The sequence below is a fragment of the Zophobas morio genome, unplaced genomic scaffold, assembly GCF_036711695.1.
Source record: "Zophobas morio isolate AGI-343-1 ecotype UQ-CSIRO unplaced genomic scaffold, CSIRO_AGI_Zmor_V1 ptg000018l, whole genome shotgun sequence".
Taxonomy (NCBI): Eukaryota; Metazoa; Arthropoda; class Insecta; order Coleoptera; family Tenebrionidae; genus Zophobas; species Zophobas morio.
The window spans coordinates 474,954-497,046 of NW_026972123.1; the positions used below are offsets into that span (position 1 = coordinate 474,954).

General features: G+C 29.6%; 1 protein-coding gene across 2 annotated transcripts in view; it reads left to right on the forward strand.

Moving 5' to 3' along the window:
• Ziz (Zizimin) overlaps positions 1 to 22,093 on the forward strand; it is a 143,217-nt gene that overhangs the window by 38,930 nt on the left and 82,194 nt on the right. Inside the window, exons 4-8 of one of the 2 annotated variants that reach the window (XM_064058569.1) lie at positions 1,982 to 2,153; positions 2,205 to 2,919; positions 2,973 to 3,163; positions 3,215 to 3,798; positions 13,271 to 13,837. In XM_064058569.1, the coding sequence (XP_063914639.1) occupies positions 1,982 to 2,153; positions 2,205 to 2,919; positions 2,973 to 3,163; positions 3,215 to 3,798; positions 13,271 to 13,837 (2,229 nt within the window). Of the gene's footprint in view, positions 1 to 1,981; positions 2,920 to 2,972; positions 3,164 to 3,214; positions 3,799 to 13,270; positions 13,838 to 22,093 lie in introns of both variants that reach the window. The other variant, XM_064058568.1, reaches the window with a different exon arrangement.

Here is a 22,093-nt window from a genome sequence, read left to right on the forward strand (position 1 = left end):
AATACATATTATTATACGCAAAAAATGTATTTGCATGTTTTTGCATAAACTTCCTGCACTTATAATTTATGAACAGTATTTTGGACGATGCTCAATTAATTGATAAATAATAGTATGTTGATGTAAAAAGAGTATCATTACATTACTTCAAATTCTTTTAACTTTCTTTATGTCGTATATCCTGGTTCCAAAATCTCAAGAAATTAGGGTTATGGTAATTTAATTCAATCTGGGTGCTTAGGGTAAAAACTCAATAAACAACAAATGAAAAAGTATGTTATTTTTAAAAATCATATAACATTTATTGCTGTAAAAGTTGGAGATGACGTTATATGATGGGGAGGATGATTACAAATGTTGGTCAGCGTTTTATCAACTGGAAACGAGAGACCTATGTTTTCGTATTATAGGAGTCATGAAACGTTGAGAAGCCATAAAAGTAGCCAGTCGCCCGATGAACTTGATTACAATAGTTCCTTAGCTTACGCTCGAGATATAAAAAAAAATAAACAATAACATTTGGATTTAATAGCTTTTGATATCTGGTATACCTAAACAGTGAGTGAATTTTATGCGGCTATTATTACCATTACATATAACCATCCAGTTAAATTAATTGGTAAAAAAATTTACCCATAAATAAGTTATTGTAAAGTTATTTTTATTTACACGCGTATAATTGCACAACAATAATTGTTAGACAAATAGAATGATAAAGAAAGGCAATGTCATATTAAAAAACAAATTACTCGTTTCGATGTAAGGTACCTTATATAAGTTAACAACATACATCTATTTAGTTATTATAGGTAAAATTCTAATACGGAATTTGTTCTTGAAGTAAGTCGTAAATTGTAAATAGCTATAAATTCGGAAATAATTCTTTTTAAAAGATACAAGTCAAAAATGTATTAGGCATGATTGTCAAGAAACATTCCAATTCTGTTTCAAATTTGCAAGCATTTTATGTCAAAAGCTGATTTTTGTAAACGTTCCAGTAATAAATTTCGAAGCAAAATCCACCTAAACAGATTTTGCTTCGAAATTTTAATTTTCATATTACTTTTACAACATTTTAATTTAAAAAATTAAAAATGTATCTATTATTTGTGATTATTGATGTAGAAATATCGTTAATAAAATGTTACTGTTTAGTAAAAAATTAAATTATTTGTTTATCGAACAACAAATCTATTTGAAATTTAAATTTGTAAAATTTCGAATCTAATAATTTGAAAATATTTGTAACATCTATAACAACAGAAAAAGAGTTGCACAAATTACAGTTGCTTTTTTTTAATTTCAGATTCATCAAAATTGTTAAGTCTCTTTTTTATTTATTTCACATTATTCTTATTGTTCTGCGCGTGAAGTTGAATACGATTTCTTTCCCAACCCCAAACCTAACGCTGAAAATCAAAACAGCAAGGAAGTACGTAAAAACGGATAACGGTACTCTATCGATTTCTGCTTGGACATGCGGCAAATCAGCACTGAATCTAAACTATGTTTCGCTTCGCCCAAGTGCGACATGCGGCAAATCTGCACCAAGCAGTAGAGGCGAAAATCCCTCGGACGCGATCTGGATATGCGGCAAACCAGTTCTAAGGTGACGTATTGTATATCTATGTTTAACGTGTATAAAAACACATTAAACATAGCTGCGCGCCTAAAAAAATCAAAACGCAACCAATAATACAGTTACGTAGCAATTTTTGATATTTACTATCAGCATTTTTTATCATTTATCATTATATTAAAAATAAATTTCGTGGCCTACTAAAGAACTTTAGACTATAGGTATAGTTTATTCACTGGATAGCATAGAACCACGTTTAAACTGTAAAGTTTACCCAGTGCATTTTTTTTTGTTTTGCCTCAGGAATTTTTGTTTTTGAAAGAGATCAAAAAAATCTTGAGGGCTCCTAGTGTTTTCCCACTACTCCCTAATTACTTCTTAAGCTTACTCCACCACTTCCAGAACCCCAAAAGAGGTCGCTTCTGCTTCGAGCTGCGCATGACCGCCGGCCACAAATCCTACCTCCTCGCCGCCGAGAACGACGCCGACTTCAAAGACTGGCTCTCCAAGCTCAGCTCCGTCCTCCACCAGAACAAGGTCCAGGAGGAAAAGCGCGCCGCTTCTCTCGAACGAGGTACGTTCTCCCCCTTTCTCTCCCACTCTCTCACACTCCTTCCGCTTCCAGAGCGCAACACCCCTCCGCCGTCGCCGCAGGTGCAGCCCTTCGGCACCCTCAAAGGCCTCGAGCAGAGCATGAACCCCCAGCTCATCAAGTACGCCCGCGAGACCGACGTCAGCATCGCCTCCTCCCGCAAGGAGAACCGCCACAAGCTGTTCCCGCTCTACCCCCAGCTCGCCGCCAACCTCAAGCCTTCCAATTCTAGTCAGAACCAAGTCGAGCCGTACAAGGAGGTCTTCGGCAACCGGGTGTTCCTCAAGTGCGAGAGCATCAAGTTCCGGCTGCAGGCCGTCGACGAGAAGGAGAATCTGTGCCAAGTGGAGCCCTACCACACCACGCTGTGCCTGTTCGATGCCAAAAACGCGAGGAAGTTGACCGAGAACTTCCACTTCGACGTGAACAGCGCCTGCATCAGGAGGACGATGTTCGCGGGATGCGAGGGGGAGGCAAGGGTGGAGCTGCCGCAAGGGGTGGGGCAGCAGTGGCTGTTCTTCCCGAGGCAGGCGCTCATCAGTATTACCAACCCCCATCCGGACATTTTTCTGGTGGTGAGGATCGAGAAGGTGTTGCAGGGGGGGATCTGCCAGAGCTCGGAGCCCTACGTCAAGGCCAATAAGGACCCGAAGGTGAGTCTGAAGGTCTACAAGAACATCGGAATGTGCTGCCAGAGGCTGGGGAACTACCGGATGCCTTTCGCCTGGGCTGTTAGACCGTTGTTTAGGTGAGTGAACCTGAAGAAAAATTTCATGGAAATTACCTTCTTTCTTGTTCCAGATTATATAGTAACGAATTAGATAATACTTCGGATTTCCACGCCATCTACCGGCAGGAACCCAACAAGCTGACTGACGAGGAACTGTTAAAGCTGTTAACAGAGTACCGAAAGCCTGATAAATTTAGTAAATTCACTGTGATCCCCGGTTCCTTACACATAAAAATTACTGCCATGAACGAGTTACCTTCTAGTAAGTCGTCTTCACACCCCTTGCCGCCTTCTAACCCCTCGTCTCTTCCAGATTGTCTGACCACCGCTCTGGTCCCCCTCAAGCCCTTCCCGGTACCCCCCAGCACCGAACCCACCATAGAAGTCATCGAGTTCGAAGCCTGCTCCGAAAAAGACATCCACCCGTACACGACGTTCGTCAACCACCTCTACGTCTACCCCCTCTGCCTCAACTTCGACACTCAGAAGATGTTCGCGAGGGCGCGCAACATCGCCTGCTTGGTGGAGCTGCGCGACTCGGACAACGAGGAGGCGAGGGGGCTGCCCTGCATTTACGGCAGACCGGGGCAAGGGCCGCTGGTCTCGCAGGCCTCCTGCGCAGTGCTGCATCACAGTACCATACCCACGTGGTACGAGGAAGTCAAGATCAAGCTTCCGATTAATTTGTTGTCGACGCATCACTTGTTGTTTAGTTTTTACCATATTTCCTGTGATATTACGAAGAAGAGAGAGAATGGAATCGAGAACTGCGTCGGGTATGCGTGGCTGCCGCTGCTGCAGAAGGGGAAACTGAATGTGGAGGTGCAGACGATACCGGTGGCGGCGCATCTGCCCCCGGGGTACTTGGCGGTGCACCCGTTCGGGCTGGGCAAAGGGGTGAGTGCAGGCGCTTTGCTGAAAAACAACTGTTCAAGAGTTGAAAATTTTATTCGGATGTCAAATTTCATAAATGTCAAAAATGAAAAGTTCTTTTCGAAATGTCAAAATTGCCATAGATGTAACCACCAATGACTTTCGTACTTCGACTTCTGGATTTTTTGGTTATTCATTTTTTCAATTTTTAAATTTCTCAATTTTTCAATTCTCCAATGTTTGACGCTTCTGCTAAATTTTCGATTTTTCGATTTCCGTATTAATATTTTCTGTTTTTTCGACTTTTCAATTTCTCGAATTTTCGATTTTTCAGTTTTTCAGCTTTTGGCTTATTCAGTTTTTGGAATTTTTACATTTTCGATTATTTGACTTCAATTATTATTGGACATTTCGATTTCTCATTTTCAGTTTTTCTATTCTTCAGTTTTTGGACTTTCTCGATTTTTTCATTTTTCTATTTCTTAATTATCGGATGTTTCCCTTTTACGATTTTCATTTTTTCCATTCATTGATTTTTCGAATTTTTAAATTTTCGACTTTTCGTTTTCTCGATCATTCAATTTTTCGATTTACCGATGTTTCAGTTTTACAACTTTTCCACTTTTCGATTCTTTTATTTGTTGATTTTAAAATTTTTCGGTTTCGTTTTCAACGTTTCCTAATTTTTCAATTTTTCAATTTTTACTTCCCGAGCGTAAGGAAGTATTGTAATCGAGTCCGTCGGCCGACTCTCTACTTTTACGTTTTCTCCATCTTTCATGACTCCTAGAATACGAAAAAATAGGTCTCCCATTTCCGTCTGTCTGTCCGTCCGTCTGTCCGTCTGCCGTCCCGGATTTTTATTAGACAGATAATCTCCGAAAGTACTGGATCGATTGTTGTGAAATTTTGTACTTATCTTAGGAATATCATGTAGATGGTAAAACGCTAACCAAAATTTGTCTAATCATCCCCACCACTAATACGATGACGTCACTTAAAAATTGTACATAGTAAATGGGTCTTAAATTGTATAAAATAACATAGTCCTACACATGTAGTTTACGACTCCGAATTCAGTTTTTACCCGAAACGTCCAGGTTTTTGGAAAAAAAATCAAAATCATAAAACAACATTTTGCAATTTAATTTTGAATCTGCTAACCCGAATGTTTTAAAATGTTGCAGATGTTTTAAGGCTCTAAAGAGCATCATAAATCTTTAGTCAAAATATATTTGGTTATCCCCTCCAAAAACTTGATGACGTCAGCTCAAAAGTTTGCCGAATAAATCCTATCTAAAATGTACAAAATATGATGCGTCTGTACTTGTGATATATCACTCCATTCATATTTTTTGGATTTGCATATACAGGGTGACTCAAAAAAATTAATGAATGCGCAAAATTTATTTTACTGATTTACTCAGGAACTACAAAACCGAATGCTTTGAAACTTGAAGATGTTTTAAAATTATCATAAGCATGGTAAATTTTTGATCAAAATGTATTTGGTCGTAACCTCCTAAAAAATTTATGACGTCACCACAAAATTTTGCTGAATAAATCCTATCTAAAATGTACAAAATATGATGAGTCTGTACTTGTCATTTATCACTCCATTCATATTTTTTGGATTTGCATATACAGGGTGACCGAAAAAAATTAATGAATGCGTCAATTTATTTTATTGAGTTAATCAGGAACAACAAAACCGAATGCTTTGAAACATAGGAGATGTATTAAAGTTATCATAAGCACGTTAACTTTTTTATCAAAATGTATTTGATATCCCCTCAAAAAATTTGATGACGTCAGCTCGAAAGTTTGCCGAATAAATCCTATCTAAAGCGTAAAAATATGATGAGTCTGTACTTGTGATTTATCACTTGATTCATATTGTTTAGATTTTCTTAAGAGGTGGCTCAAAAAAATTAATGAAGTCAATTTATTTTATTGATTACATTAAAGGCAACACTTATTATTAGTATTACATTGGACCAACCCAATTTGGTAGACACAAAATTTTTTAAAGGAAAAACTCGGTTGAAACATAAGGGTAGCACGCTTATTTACATCGACTTTAACATTACAGACCTGCATTTGTTTTATGCGCTGTCTAGGTTCCGCGAATGTGGAATAGACATGTTTATAATCAACCAGTTGTGAATTTCACCGTCAAGAATTAAAATAAAACCCAATGTTTTATATAATAAGCGGAAGTCGAAGCAATAAAACCGATGGTCGTTTTGTTTACAGTTTCTCTGTTTGACTCTCACGTATGCTGTCACGCTTGTCATCTTAAATTAAGAATGTTTATACATAAACGATTTTCAGTTGCCTTTCATATTACTAGCCCTTTTGTACTTAAATTAGCCATATCATGTAGATGGTAAAACGCTAACCAAAATTTGTATAAAATAACATAGTCCTACATCTGTAGTTTACGACTCCGAATTGAGTTTTTAAGTGAGTGAGTGAGTGAGTGAGTGAGTGAGTGAATCATGAATCACGAATCACTAATCACGAATCACAAATCACTAATCTCGAATCACGTATCACTAATCTCAAATCACTAATCACGAATCACTAATCACGAATCACTAATCACTAATCACGAATCACTAATCACGAATCACTAATTACGAATCACTAATCACGAATCACTATTCACGAATCACTATTCACGAAACACTAATCACGAATCACTAATCACAAATCACTAATCACGAATCACTAATCACGAAATCACCAATCACTAATCACGAATAACTAATCACGAATCACTAATCACGAAATCACGAATCACGAATCAGTAATCACGAAATCACGATATCACGAATCGCTAATCACGAATCGCTAATCACGAATCACTAATCACTAATCACGAAATCACGAAATCACTAATCATGAATCACTAATCACAAATCACTAATCACGAGTCACTAATCACTAATCTAATTTTTTTTTAGTGATTCGTGATTAGTGATTAGTGATTCGTGATTTCGTGATTTCGTGATTAGTGATTCGTGATTAGTGATTCGTGATTTAGTGATTCGTGATTTCGTGATTTCGTGATTTCGTGATTAGTGATTAGTGATTCGTGATTTCGTGATTAGTGATTCGTGATTCGTGATTCGTGATTAGTTATTCGTGAATCGTGATTAGTGATTAGTGATTAGTGATTTCGTGATTTCGTGATTCGTGATTCGTGATTAGTGATTCGTGATTAGTGATTCGTGATTAGTGATTAGTGATTCGTGATTTCGTGATTAGTGACTCGTGATTAGTGATTTGTGATTAGTGGTTAGTGATTTCGTGATTTCGTGATTCGTGATTCGTGATTAGTGATTCGTGATTAGTGATTCGTGATTAGTGATTAGTGATTCGTGATTTCGTGATTAGTGACTCGTGATTAGTGATTTGTGATTAGTGGTTAGTGATTTCGTGATTAGTGATTTCGTGATTAGTGATTTCGTGATTAGTGATTTGTGATTAGTGATTAGTGAATCGTGATTTCGTGATTAGTGATTCGTGATTCGTGATTAGTGATTCGTGATTTTGTGATTTCGTGATTTTGTGATTTCGTGATTAGTGATTCGTGATTCGTGAATCGTGATTAGTGATTAGTGATTTCGTGATTTCGTGATTCGTGATTCGTGATGAGTGATTCGTGATTCATGATTCACTCACTCACTCACTCACTCACTCACTCACTTAAAAACTCAATTCGGAGTCGTAAACTGCAGATGTAGGACTATGTTATTTTCTAATCACGAATCACTAATCACTAATCACGAATTACTAATCACGAATCACGGATCACGAAATCACGAAATCACTAATCACGAATTACGAATCACGAAATCACGATATCACGAATCACTAATCACGAATCACTAATAACTAATCACTAATCACTTATCACTAATCACTAATCACTAATCACGAATCACTAAAAAATATTAGATTAGTGATTTGTGATTAGTGATTCGTGATTAGTGATACGTGATTAGTGATTCGCGATTAGTGATTAGTGATTCGTGATTAGTGATTCGTGATTAGTGATTAGTGACTCGTGATTAGTGATTAGTGATTAGTGATTCGTGATTAGTGATTCGCGATTAGTGATTAGTGATCTAGATTAGTGATCGCGATTAGTGATTAGTGATTCGTGATTCGTGATTGGTGATTAGTGATCCGTGATTAGTGATTAGTGACTCGTGATTAGTGATTAGGGATTCGTGATTAGTGACTCGTGATTAGTGATTAGTGACTCGTGATTAGTGATTTGTGATTAGTGATTAATGATTCGTGATTCGTGATTTACTCACTCACTCAGTCACTCACTCACTCACTCACTCACTCACTCACTCACTCACTCACTCACTCACTTAAAAACTCAATTCGGAGTCGTAAACTACAGATGTAGGACTATGTTATTTCATACAAATTTTGGTTAGCGTTTTACCATCCACATGATATTGCTAATTTAAGTACAAAATTTCACAACAATCGGTCCAGTAGTTTCGGAGATTATCTGTCTAATAAAAATCCGGGACGGCAGACAGACGGACAGATAGACGGAAATGGGGAGACCTATTTCTTCATCTTCTAGGTGTCATGAAAGATCGAGAAAACGTAAAAGTAGAGAGTCGGCCGACGGACTCGATTACAATACTTCCTTTGCTTACGCTCGGGAAGTAAAAAGAATAAATTGAAAAACTGAAAAATCGAGAACGAAAAATTGAAAAATCAAAAACTGAAAAATCGAAAAATATAAATACCGAAAAATTGAAAAATCCAAAAAAAATCAGATATCAAAAAATTGTAAAATAAAAAAATCGAAAAAACTCAAAATTGAAAAACAACTGAAACATCGAAAATGTAAAATTTTAAAAATCGAAGATAGAAGAAAAACCGAAAAATCGGGAAATTGAAAAATTCTAAAATTGAAATGCCGAAAAATGAAAAATCTAAAAATTGAAAAATCGAAAAACCGAGAAATCTAAATTGAAAAATTGAAACATTTAAAAATCAAGACAACCCAAAATGGAAAAGTTCAAAACTGAAACAATTAAACTTTAAAACTTAATAAATCGAAAAAAAATCACGAATCACTAATCACGAATCACGAATCACTAATCACTAATCACGAATCACTGATCACTAATCACGAATCACTAATCACGAATCACGAAATCACGAAACCAAGAAATCACGAAATCACGATCAATGATCAGTGATCCGTGATTCATGATTAGTGATTTTATTTGTTTGGTGGTTTGCAATCTTGGGGTTTTTCTTTCTGATTTTCCTTTCGGATTTTTTAATTTCTAAGTTTTGCAGTTTAATTTTTCAATGTTCCTATTTTTTTCGATTTTTGTAGTATTTTTTAATTTTTCGTGGTTTGGAATTTTGGAATTTTTCAACTTTTAGTTTTCGATTTTTAATTTTTCAGTCTCTCGATTTAAATTTTTAGATTTTTAAATAACAACCATTTATTTACTAAAGTGTTCATTACACAAATCAAACTAAACAAAATAAATTAATTTTTATGTTTAGTATTCCGATTTTTAGTACTTTGTTTGATTTTTAAGTTTTGATGTTTCAATTTTTCGTTTCTTCAATCTTACGATTTTTTAGAAATGTGTTAAATTGTTAAATTTTTTACTTTTTCAATCTTGCAGTTTTAAAATTTTTAAGTTTTTCATTTTTGATTATTAATTTTCTCGGTGTCTCAACTTTTCAATTTTTCGATTATTTAATTTTTCAGTTCCTCAAATTTTCGATTTTCCATTCTTCAATTTTTCAGTTTTTTAGACATTTTAATGTTTCCTTCAATTTTGCGTTTTTTCCTCTCTATTTTTTTTACAATTTTTCAATTTTTCTATTTTCTATTTCCCAAAGTCTTAAACTTTTCGATGTTTTATTGTTATAATTTTTCGATTTTAGTTCGTTTTTTTCCGATTTTTGAATATTTTTTTAATTTTTAGTTATTTTATTTTTTGCTGGTTTCTGAAGAGTATCATAAATCTTTAGTCAAAATATATTTGCTTATCCCCTCCAAAAAATTGATGACGTCAGCTCGAAACTTTGCGGAATAAATCGTATCTAAACTGTACAAAATATGATGAGTCTGTACTTGTGATTTATCACTCTATTCATATTTTTTGGATTTGCATATACAGGGTGACTCAAAAAGATTAATGAATGCGTAAATTTATTTTACTGGTTTACTCAGGAACTACAAAGCCGAATGCTTTGCAATCTTGAAGATGTTTTGACATTATCATAAGCATGGTAAATTTTTGATCAAAATTTATTTGGTCGTCCCCCCTAAACAATGTATGACGCCACCACAAAATTTTGCTGAATAAATCCTATCTAAAATGTACAAAATATGGCGAGTCTCTTCTTGTGATTTATCATTCCATTCAAATTTTTTCTATTTGCATATACAGGGTGACTCAAAAAATTAGTGAATGCGTGAATTTATTTTATTGAGTTAATCAGGAACTACAAAACCGAATGCTTTGAAATCTTCCAGATGTTTTAAGGTTATAAAAAGAATAATAAATGTTTAGTCAAAATATATTTGCTTATCATCTCCAAAAAATTGATGACGTCAGCTCGAAACTTTGCGGAATAAATCCTATCTAAACTGTACAAAATATGATGAGTCTCTTCTTGTGATTTATCATTCCGTTCATATTTTTTCGATTTGCAAATACAGGATGACCCAAAAAAAATAATGAATGCGTATAAATGTGTTTTATTGATTTAATCAGGAACTACAGAACGGAATGTTTTGAAATTTTGCAGATGTTTTAAGGTTATAAAGAGCATAATAAATTTTTAGTCAAAATATATTTGATTATCTTCTCCAAAAAAACTGATGACGTCAGTTCAAAAGTTTGCCGGATAAATCCAATTTAGAATGTACAAAATATGATGAGTGTGTACTTGTAATTTATCATCCCATTCATATTTTTTTGAATTTGCATATAGCGGGTGACTCAAAAAAATAACAAATTCCTAAATTTATTTTATTCATTTACTCAGGAACTACAAAAGCGAATGCTTTGAAATCTACTGCGAAAAAAAACATAATAGGCATTCAGTCGTCACATTTCCGACAGCGAGGGAAGTACTGTCTAAACTCTTTAGACCAATTTTTTGATTTTTAAATTTTAGATCAGTTTTTCAATCTTTCGATTTTTTGATTTTTAAATTCCTGGATTTTGTTTTGCTAAATTTTCGATTTTTCGATTTCTTAGGCTCTTGATTTTTCAGTTTTTGGAATTTTTAAATGTTGGATATTCGACTCTGATTTTTCGACTTTTTGATTTTGCAATTCTTTAATTTTTGGACTATTCTTTAATTTACCGATGTTTCAGTTCTGGAATTTTTCAATTTTTCAAATCTTCAAATTTTCGATTTTTCTATTTATAAATTTTTGATTTCTCAATTTCTCGATTAATCGATTTTTTGATTTCCTGATATTGATTTTTCAATTTTTCAGTTTTTAATCGATTCTTCGACCCTTCGATTTCTCAACTTCTTGATTTTTTGGTTTTTCAGTTTTACAATCCCTTAATTTTTGATTTTTCAATTTTTACTATTCGATTTTTTGTTTTTCAATTTTTCCATATTTTAGTTTTGGTATTTTCAAGATTTTTCAATTTTTCACGATTTCCCAAATATTTACGATTTCGATGTCTCGATTTGTCGAGATTTCGATGTTTCGATTGTTCGAATGCTCAAATTCTCGATTTTTCAATTTTTTGATTTCTCGGTTTTCCTATTTTTCAACTTTTCGGAATTTCGATTTTCCAATTTTTCGATGAAAAGATTTTTTAATTCTCCGATTTTTCAATTTTTCGATTTCTTAAATTTTGGATTCTTCCATTTCTCTGTTTTTCGATTTTTCGACTTCTTTCTCGGTTTTCTCGTTTTTCAATTTCTTAATCTTCCGATGTTCCAGTTTTACGACTTCCCAATTTTTCGATTCTTTCATTTTTCTGTATTAAAATTTTTCAATTTTCCATGTTTATAAATTTTGGATTTTTCAATTTCTCACTTTCTCGATGAATCGATTTTCTACTTTTTCGACTTTTCAATTTTTCGACTTCTCGATTTTTCTATTCTTAAATTGTTGCATTTTGAATTTTTTTTTTCAGGTTTTCAGTTTCTCGAATTTTTAGATTTTCGTTTTCCAACTTTAATTTTTCGATTTTTGGATTTTTCGATTTCTCAGTTTTTCAAATTATCGAATTTTTGGTTTTTTGACTTTTCGATTTCTCGACTTCCCGATTTTACGGTATTTCGATTTTTCAGTTTTTCAGTTCAATTTGTAATTTTTCAAATTTTCGATTTTTCAATTTTTCGCTTTTTCGATTTTTCAATTTTAGAATTTTCAAAGTTTAGATGGATTCGATTTCTCATATTTCGATTTTTAATTTTTTAACGTATTTGTCGTGATTAATCGACTATTTTGTTTTGCGACCCTTCGTTTTCTCGATTTCTTGATATTTTGATTTCAGTTTTTCAGTTTTTCGATTTTTCTACTTCGAATTTTTGACCTTCCGTTTTCTCTCTCAATTTCTTGATTTTTTTGATTTTTAGATTTTCCAATTTTCAATATTTCAGTTTCTCTATTCTTCAAATTTTCGATTTCTGGCTTTTTATATTTTTCGATTCTTTCAGTTTTCGATTTTTAAATGTCTCCTTTTTTCGATTTCCCTATTTTTTGAGTAATCGTTTTTCCCTTTTTCGATTTTTAAATTTTGCGATGTTCCAGTTTCACAACTTCTCAATTTTTAAATTTTTCAATTTATAATGTTTCTAAATTTTCGATTTTTTGATTTCTCAATTTCTCGATTAATCGATTTTTTGGTTCTTAGACCTTTTGGTTCCTTGATTTTTATATTTTTCAAATTTTCACTTCTTTAATTGTTGCATTTTTCAATTTTTCAGGTTTTTGATTTTTTTTTAATTTTACATTTTCGACTTTGATTTGTAGACCGACGTTCCATTTTTCGACTTTTCAATATTTCGATTCTTCAATTTTTTAGTTTTTCGTGTTTTCGATTTTTCGTGTGTTCAAGTGCTCGATTTTTTGATTTATGGAGTTTTTTTAATTTTAAATTTTTCAGTTTTTTAAATTTTTAATTTTTTAATTTTTCGATGTTGGGCTGTTTCGATTTCTTAGTTGTTCTATTTTATGACATTTCGGCTTTTCAGTTCTTCAATTTCCATTTTTTCGTTTAAAATTTTTCGATTTTTCAATTTTTCGGTTTCTTAAACTTCGGATTTGTCTGGATTTTTCCGTTTTCTGTTTTTAGATTTTTCAGTTGTTCGATTTAAAAAAATTTTGATTTTTCGATTTTTAAAAACCAAACAATTTACCTATTTTTGCGTTATTCTCTTTAATTTTGATTAAAAACTTTGCAACGCTACCTAAGATTCTTTCGTTATTTTTCTGTTTCTTTTCCAGAACGCCGGCCCCGAGATCCTCTGGATCGACGGCCAGAAACCCATCTTCACCGTCGGCTTCAACCTCTACTCCACCGTCAACACCAAAGACCAACACCTCTTCAACCTCTTCCTCCACGCCGAGCGCCTCCTGGACCCCAAGCCCTCCGCCCTTCCTTCCGAAGTCGAGACGTGCAAAATCCTCAAAGCCCTCCACGCCATCCAACTCACCACTCTGATCACATTCCTGCCCACCCTCCTCAACCAACTCTTCAAACTCCTCGTCTCCGCCAACAGCGAAGAAATCGGCTTGAACATCATCCGGGTGCTCATCAACCTGGTGAACATGGTGTATGAAGCGGGACGCAGGGAGATCCTCCAAGCTTACGTCAAGTACGTGTTCATCACGCCTCTGAGCAAAAGGAACATCACAGTTCACGAAGAAATGAGCAAACACTTGCCGATTATTCTTCACCCGAACAACACCGATTTTTTAGTGGTCAATAAGTTTATGCATCATGGGGATTTTTTCTTTGATGTGATTGTGAAGGCCATGGCTCAACATCTGCTGCTGTCGGGGAGAATCAAGGTAGGTTTAAGCGGAGAATCACCACGAATGCTGCACAATGTGATTTTTTTACTTCCTGAGGGTAAGCTAAAACGTTTTAAACTTGTGTAAGCGTGGTAAATTTTTCATTTTTGAATTGTTTGTTTTTTAGAATTTTTCCGATTTTAAAATTTTTAGATTTTTCAACTTTAACCGCATAATTGAGAAATCGAAAAAGTGCAAAATCATAAAATTGAAAAATCAAAAAATTAGAAATTCGGTTACCTTTAAAAACGGAAAATTGTAAAATAATTAAAAAATAAAAAAGCTTGAAAAATTCAAATTGAAATTTTGAGCAATTAAAAAACCAAAAAATTGAAAATTTGTAAAATTGTAAAATTGAAAAATTAGGTGATTTATTTATTTAGTTATTTATTTATTTGATGATTGTAAAATCGAAAAATTATGAAACTGTAAAAATGAAAAATTGCAAAATTATTAAGTTCTAAAATTCAGATATCAAAGACGAAAAACTGAAAAATCTAGAAATTGGAAAATCTCATAATTGAAAAATTGATTCTTAAAAAATCGGGCAATTGAGAAATTGTAAAAATATTAAACTGAAACCTCAAAAAACTGCAAAATTACAAAATTGAAAAACAGTAATTGTAAACTTGAAAATTTATTAAACTGTGATACTGAAAAAATTCCATAAAATTAAAAGTGAATATCAAAAAATTTAAAAATCCAAAAATTGCAAAATCAGATAATTGTAAAACACAAAAATTACAAAATTTAAAAATCGAAAAATTGTGAAATTATGAATTTTGAATTTTGAAAAATTAAATTAAAAAAACTGGAAAATGAAAAATTGAATAATTGTAAAAACGAAAAATTCTAAAAACGAAGAATTATAAAATTGATAATTGAATATGTAATTGATTACTAAAAACGGAATAATTGAGATAATCCAAAGATTGTAAAAATGTAAAATTGAAAAATCAAAAACCCGTAAAATAAAAATGTTGAAATTAAAAATAGTATAATTGTAAATAGGAAAATTGATTACACTGTAAAAACGAAAACTTGAAAAATCGAATGATTCCAAAGCCGCAAAAATGGAAAAATCGGAAAATTGGAAAATCAGATATGTATTGAAAAATCAAAAAAATGCAAATAGTGTAATTTTAAAATTGAAAAGTTGAAAATTTAAACAATTGTAAAATAGAAAAATAACAAAATTGAAAAATCGGAAATCGAAAATTTGAAATACATATTAAAGGCCAAAAAAATTAGAAAATCGAATCAATCAAATTCGGATAATTGAAAAATTAAAACTTGAAAAATTGGATACTTTTAAAACCGAAAAATTCCAAAATAATTAAAGTGAAAAATCAAAAAATTTAAAATTACAAAATAAAAATTGGATAACTGTAACTCGAAAGTCTATTAAACCGTAAAAATGAAAAAATGCAAAATTATTAAAATTGAAAAACCGAAAATGGAAAAATGAAAAATTGAATAATTCCAAAACCGGAAAATTGAAATATCGAGAAATTGGAAAATGAAAAATTGAATGATTGCAAAACCGAAAAATTGAAAAATCGAGAAATTGGAAAATCAAAAATTGGAAAACTGATTCATTAAAAACTGGATAATTCAGAACTCGAAAAATTCTAAAAATATAAAACTGAAAAATCGAAAACTTGCAAAATTACGAAACTGAAGAATAGTATAATTTTAAAATTGAAAAGTCCATAATTGTAAAATAGAAAAATAACAAAATTGAAAAATGGAAAATTTAGTCAAATTATGAATTTGAAAAATCAAGAACTTGGGAAATTTGGAAATCGAAATTTTGAAATATTAAAGATCAAAAAAATTAGAAAATCGGAACAATCAACTTCGGACAATTGAAAAATTAAAACTTGAAAAATTGAATACTTTTAAAACCGAAAAATTCCAAAATAATTAAAGTGAAAAATCAAAAACTCTAAAATTATAACATAAAAATTGGATAACTGTAACTCGAAAATCTATTAAACCGTAAAAATGAAAAAAATGCAAAATTATTAAAATTGATAAACCGAAAATGGAAAAATGAAAAATTGAATAATTCCAAAACTGGAAAATTGAAAAATCGAGAAATTGGAAAATCTGATATTGAAAAATCAAAAACTGGAAAATTGATTAATTTAAAAACGGAGAATCCAGAATTACAAAAATTCTAAAAATATAAAACTCAAAAATCAAAAAATTGGAAAATTACGAAACTGAAGAATAGCATAATTTTAAAATTGAAAAGCTGAAAAGTCCACAATTGTGAAATAGAAAAATAAAAAAAATTGTAAAATGGAAAATTTAGTCAAATTATGAATTTGAAAAATCAAAAACTTGGGAAATTTGGAAATCGAAATTTTGAAATATTAAAGATCAAAAAAATTAGAAAATCGGAACAATCAACTTCGGACAATTGAAAAATTAAAACTTGAAAAATTGGATACTTTTAAAACCGAAAAATTCCAAAATAATTAAAGTGAAAAATCAAAAACATTCAAAATTACAACATAAAAATTGGATAACTGTAACTCGAAAATCTATTAAATCGTAAAAATGAAAAAATGCAAAATTATTAAAATTGATAAACCGAAAATGGAAAAATGAAAAATCGAATAATTCCAAAACCGGAAAATTGAAAAATCGAGAAATTGGAAAATCTGATATTGAAAAATCAAAAACTGGAAAATTGATTAATTTAAAAACGGAGAATCCAGAATTACTAAAATTCTAAAAATATAAAACTCAAAAATCAAAAAATTGGAAAATTACGAAACTGAAGAATAGCATAATTTTAAAATTGAAAAGCTGAAAAGTCCACAATTGTAAAATAGAAAAATAACAAAATTGAAAAATCGAAAACTTGGAAAATTGGAAATCAAAATTTTGAAATATGAAAGGTAAAAAAATAGAAAATCGAAGCAATCACTTCGGATAATTGAAAAATAAAAAATTGAAAATCGGATACCTTTAAAAACGAAAAATTCCAAAATAATTAAACTGAAAAATCAAAAACTTGGAAAATTGGAAATATTAAAATTCAAAAAAATTAGAAAATCAACTTCCGACAATTGAAAAATTGAAACTTGAAAAATTGGATACTTTTAAAACCGAAAAATTCCAAAATAATTAAAGTGAAAAATCAAAAACTTTAAAATTACAAAATAAAAATTGGATAATTGTAAACTCGAAAATCTATTAAACCGTAAAAATGAAAAAATGCAAAATTATTAAAATTGATAAACCGAAAATGGAAAAATGAAAAATCGAATAATTCCCTAAAACCGGAAAATTGAAAAATCGAGAAATTGGAAAATCTGATATTGAAAAATCAAAAACTGGAAAATTGATTAATTTAAAAACGGAGAATCCAGAATTCCAAATATAAAACTCAAAAATCAAAAAATTGGAAAATTACGACCCTGAAGAATAGCATAATTTTAAAATTGAAAAGCTGAAAAGTCCACAATTGTAAAATAGAAAAATAAAAAAAATTGTAAAATGGAAAATTTAGTCAAATTATGAATTTGAAAAATCAAAAACTTGGGAAATTTGGAAATCGAAATTTTGAAATATTAAAGATCAAAAAAATTAGAAAATCGGAACAATCAACTTCGGACAATTGAAAAATTAAAACTTGAAAAATTGGATACTTTTAAAACCGAAAAATTCCAAAATAATTAAAGTGAAAAATCAAAAACTCTAAAATTACAACATAAAAATTGGATAACTGTAACTCGAAAATCTATTAAATCGTAAAAATGAAAAAATGCAAAATTATTAAAATTGATAAACCGAAAATGGAAAAATGAAAAATCGAATAATTCCAAAACCGGAAAATTGAAAAATCGAGAAATTGGAAAATCTGATATTGAAAAATCAAAAACTGGAAAATTGATTAATTTAAAAACGAAGAATCCAGAATTACTAAAATTCTAAAAATATAAAACTCAAAAATCAAAAAATTGGAAAATTACGAAACTGAAGAATAGCATAATTTTAAAATTGAAAAGCTGAAAAGTCCACAATTGTAAAATAGAAAAATAACAAAATTGAAAAATCGAAAACTTGGAAAATTGGAAATCAAAATTTTGAAATATGAAAGGTAAAAAAATAGAAAATCGAAGCAATCACTTCGGATAATTGAAAAATCAAAAATTGAAAATCGGATAGCTTTAAAAACGAAAAATTCCAAAATAATTAAACTGAAAAATCAAAAACTTGGAAAATTGGAAATATTAAAATTCAAAAAAATTAGAAAATCAACTTCCGACAATTGAAAAATTGAAACTTGAAAAATTGGATACTTTTAAAACCGAAAAATTCCAATATAATTAAAGTGAAAAATCAAAAACTTTAAAATTACAAAATAAAAATTGGATAACTGTAACTCGAAAGTCTATTAAACCGTAAAAATGAAAAAATGCAAAATTATTAAAATTGATAAACCGAAAATGGAAAAATGAAAAATCGAATAATTCCAAAACCGGGAAATTGAAAAATCGAGAAATTGGAAAATCTGATATTGAAAAATCAAAAACTGGAAAATTGATTAATTTAAAAACGAAGAATCCAGAATTACTAAAATTCTAAAAATATAAAACTCAAAAATCAAAAAATTGGAAAATTACGAAACTGAAGAATAGCGTAATTTTAAAATTGAAAAGCTGAAAAGTCCACAATTGTAAAATAGAAAAATAAAAAAAATTGAAAAATGGAAAATTTAGTCAAATTATGAATTTGAAAAATCAAAAACTTGGGAAATTTGGAAATCGAAATTTTGAAATATTAAAGATCAAAAAAATTAGAAAATCGGAACAATCAACTTCGGACAATTGAAAAATTAAAACTTGAAAAATTGGATACTTTTAAAACCGAAAAATTTCAAAATAATTAAAGTGAAAAATCAAAAACTTTAAAACTACAAAATAAAAATTGGATAACTGTAACTCGAAAATCTATTAAACCGTAAAAATGAAAAAATGCAAAATTATTAAAATTGATAAACCGAAAATGGAAAAATGAAAAATCGAATAATTCCAAAACCGGGAAATTGAAAAATCGAGAAATTGGAAAATCTTATATTGAAAAATCAAAAACTGGAAAATTGATTAATTAAAAACTGGAGAATTCAGAATTCCAAAAATTCTAAAAATATAAAACTCAAAAATCAAAAAATTGGAAAATTACGAAACTGAAGAATAGCGTAATTTTAAAATTGAAAAGCTGAAAAGTCCACAATTGTAAAATAGAAAAATAAAAAAAATTGAAAAATGGAAAATTTAGTCAAATTATGAATTTGAAAAATCAAAAACTTTGGAAATTTGGAAATTGAAATTTTGAAATATTAAAGATCAAAAAAATTAGAAAATCGGAACAATCAACTTCGGACAATTGAAAAATTAAAACTTGAAAAATTGGATACTTTTAAAACCGAAAAATTTCAAAATAATTAAAGTGAAAAATCAAAAACTTTAAAACTACAAAATAAAAATTGGATAACTGTAACTCGAAAATCTATTAAACCGTAAAAATGAAAAAATGCAAAATTATTAAAATTGATAAACCGAAAATGGAAAAATGAAAAATCGAATAATTCCAAAACCGGGAAATTGAAAAATCGAGAAATTGGAAAATCTCATATTGAAAAATCAAAAACTGGAAAATTGATTAATTAAAAACTGGCAAATTCAGAATTCCAAAAATTCTAAAAATATAAAACTCAAAAATCAAAAAATTGGAAAATTACGACCCTGAAGAATAGCATAATTTTAAAATTGAAAAGCTGGAAAGTCCACAATTGTAAAATAGAAAAATAAAAAAAATTGTAAAATGGAAAATTTTGTCAAATTATGAATTTGAAAAATCAAAAACTTGGGAAATTTGGAAATCGAAATTTTGAAATGTTAAAGATCAAAAAAATTAGAAAATCGGAACAATCAACTTCGGACAATTGAAAAATTAAAACTTGAAAAATTGGATACTTTTAAAACCGAAAAATTCCAATATAATTAAAGTGAAAAATCAAAAACTCTAAAATTACAACATAAAAATTGGATAACTGTAACTCGAAAATCTATTAAACCGTGAAAATGAAAAAATGCAAAATTATTAAAATTGATAAACCGAAAATCGAAAAATGAAAAATCGAATAATTCCAAAACCGAGAAATTGAAAAATGGAGAAAATAGAAAATCTCATATTGAAAAATCAAAAACTGGAAAATTCAGAATTCCAAAAATTCTAAAAATATAAAACTCAAAAATCAAAAAATTGGAAAAATACGAAACTGAAGAATAGCGTAATTTTAAAATTGAAAAGCTGAAAAGTCCACAATTGTAAAATAGAAAAATAATTAAAAATTGAAAAATGGAAAATTTAGTCAAATTATGAATTTGAAAAATCAAAAACTTGGGAAATTTGGAAATCGAAATTTTGAAATATTAAAGATCAAAAAAATCAGAAAATCGGAACAATTAACTTCAGACAATTGAAAAATTAAAACTTGAAGAATTGGATACTTTTAAAACCGAAAAATTCCAAAATAATTAAAGTGAAAAATCAAAAACTTTAAAATTACAAAATAAAAATTGGATAACTGTAACTCGAAAGTGTATTAAACCGTAAAAATGAAAAAATGCAAAATTATTAAAATTGATAAACCGAAAATGGAAAAATGAAAAATCGAATAATTCCAAAACCGGGAAATTGAAAAATCGAGAAATTGGAAAATCTTATATTGAAAAATCAAAAACTGGAAAATTGATTAATTAAAAACTGGAGAATTCAGAATTCCAAAAATTCTAAAAATATAAAACTCAAAAATCAAAAAATTGGAAAATTACGAAACTGAAGAATAGCATAATTTTAAAATTGAAAAGCTGAAAAGTCCACAATTGTAAAATAGAAAAATAACAAAATTGAAAAATCGAAAACTTGGAAAATGGGAAATCAAAATTTTGAAATATGAAAGGTAAAAAATATAGAAAATCGAAGCAATCACTTCGGATAATTGAAATATCAAAAATTGAAAATCGGATAGCTTTAAAAACGAAAAATTCCAAAATAATTATACTGAAAAATCAAAAACTTGGAAAATTGGAAATATTAAAATTCAAAAAAATTAGAAAATCAACTTCCGACAATTGAAAAATTGAAACTTGAAAAATTGGATACTTTTAAAACCGAAAAATTCCAAAATAATTAAAGTGAAAAATCAAAAACTTTAAAATTACAAAATAAAAATTGGATAACTGTAACTCGAAAATCTATTAAACCGTAAAAATGAAAAAAATGCAAAATTATTAAAATTGATAAACCGAAAATGGAAAAATGAAAAATCGAATAATTCCAAAACCGGAAAATTGAAAAATCGAGAAATTGGAAAATCTCATATTGAAAAATCAAAAACTGGAAAATTGATTAAAAACTGGAGAATTCAAAATTCCAAAAATTCTAAAAATATAAAACTCAAAAATCAAAAAATTGGAAAATTACGAAACTGAAGAATAGCATAATTTTAAAATTGAAAAGCTGAAAAGTCCACAATTGTGAAATAGAAAAATAACAAAATTGAAAAATGGAAAATTTAGTCAAATTATGAATTTGAAAAATCAAAAACTTGGGAAATTTGGAAATCGAAATTTTGAAATATTAAAGATCAAAAAAATTAGAAAATCGGAACAATGAACTTCGGACAATTGAAAAATTAAAACTTGAAAAATTGGATACTTTTAAAACCGAAAAATTCCAAAATAATTAAAGTGAAAAATCAAAAACTCTAAAATTACAACATAAAAATTGGATAACTGTAACTCGAAAGTCTATTAAACCGTAAAAATGAAAAAATGCAAAATTATTAAAATTGATAAACCGAAAATGGAAAAATGAAAAATCGAATAATTCCAAAACCGGAAAATTGAAAAATCGAGAAATTGGAAAATCTGATATTGAAAAATCAAAAACTGGAAAATTGATTAATTTAAAAACGGAGAATCCAGAATTCCAAAAATTCTAAAAATATAAAACTCAAAAATAAAAAAATTGGAAAATTACGAAACTGAAGAATAGCGTAATTTTAAAATTGAAAAGCTGAAAAGTCCACAATTGTAAAATAGAAAAATAACAAAATTGAAAAATGGAAAATTTAGTTAAATTATGAATTTGAAAAATCAAAAACTTTGGAAATTTGGAAATCGAAATTTTGAAATATTAAAGATCAAAAAAATTAGAAAATCGGAA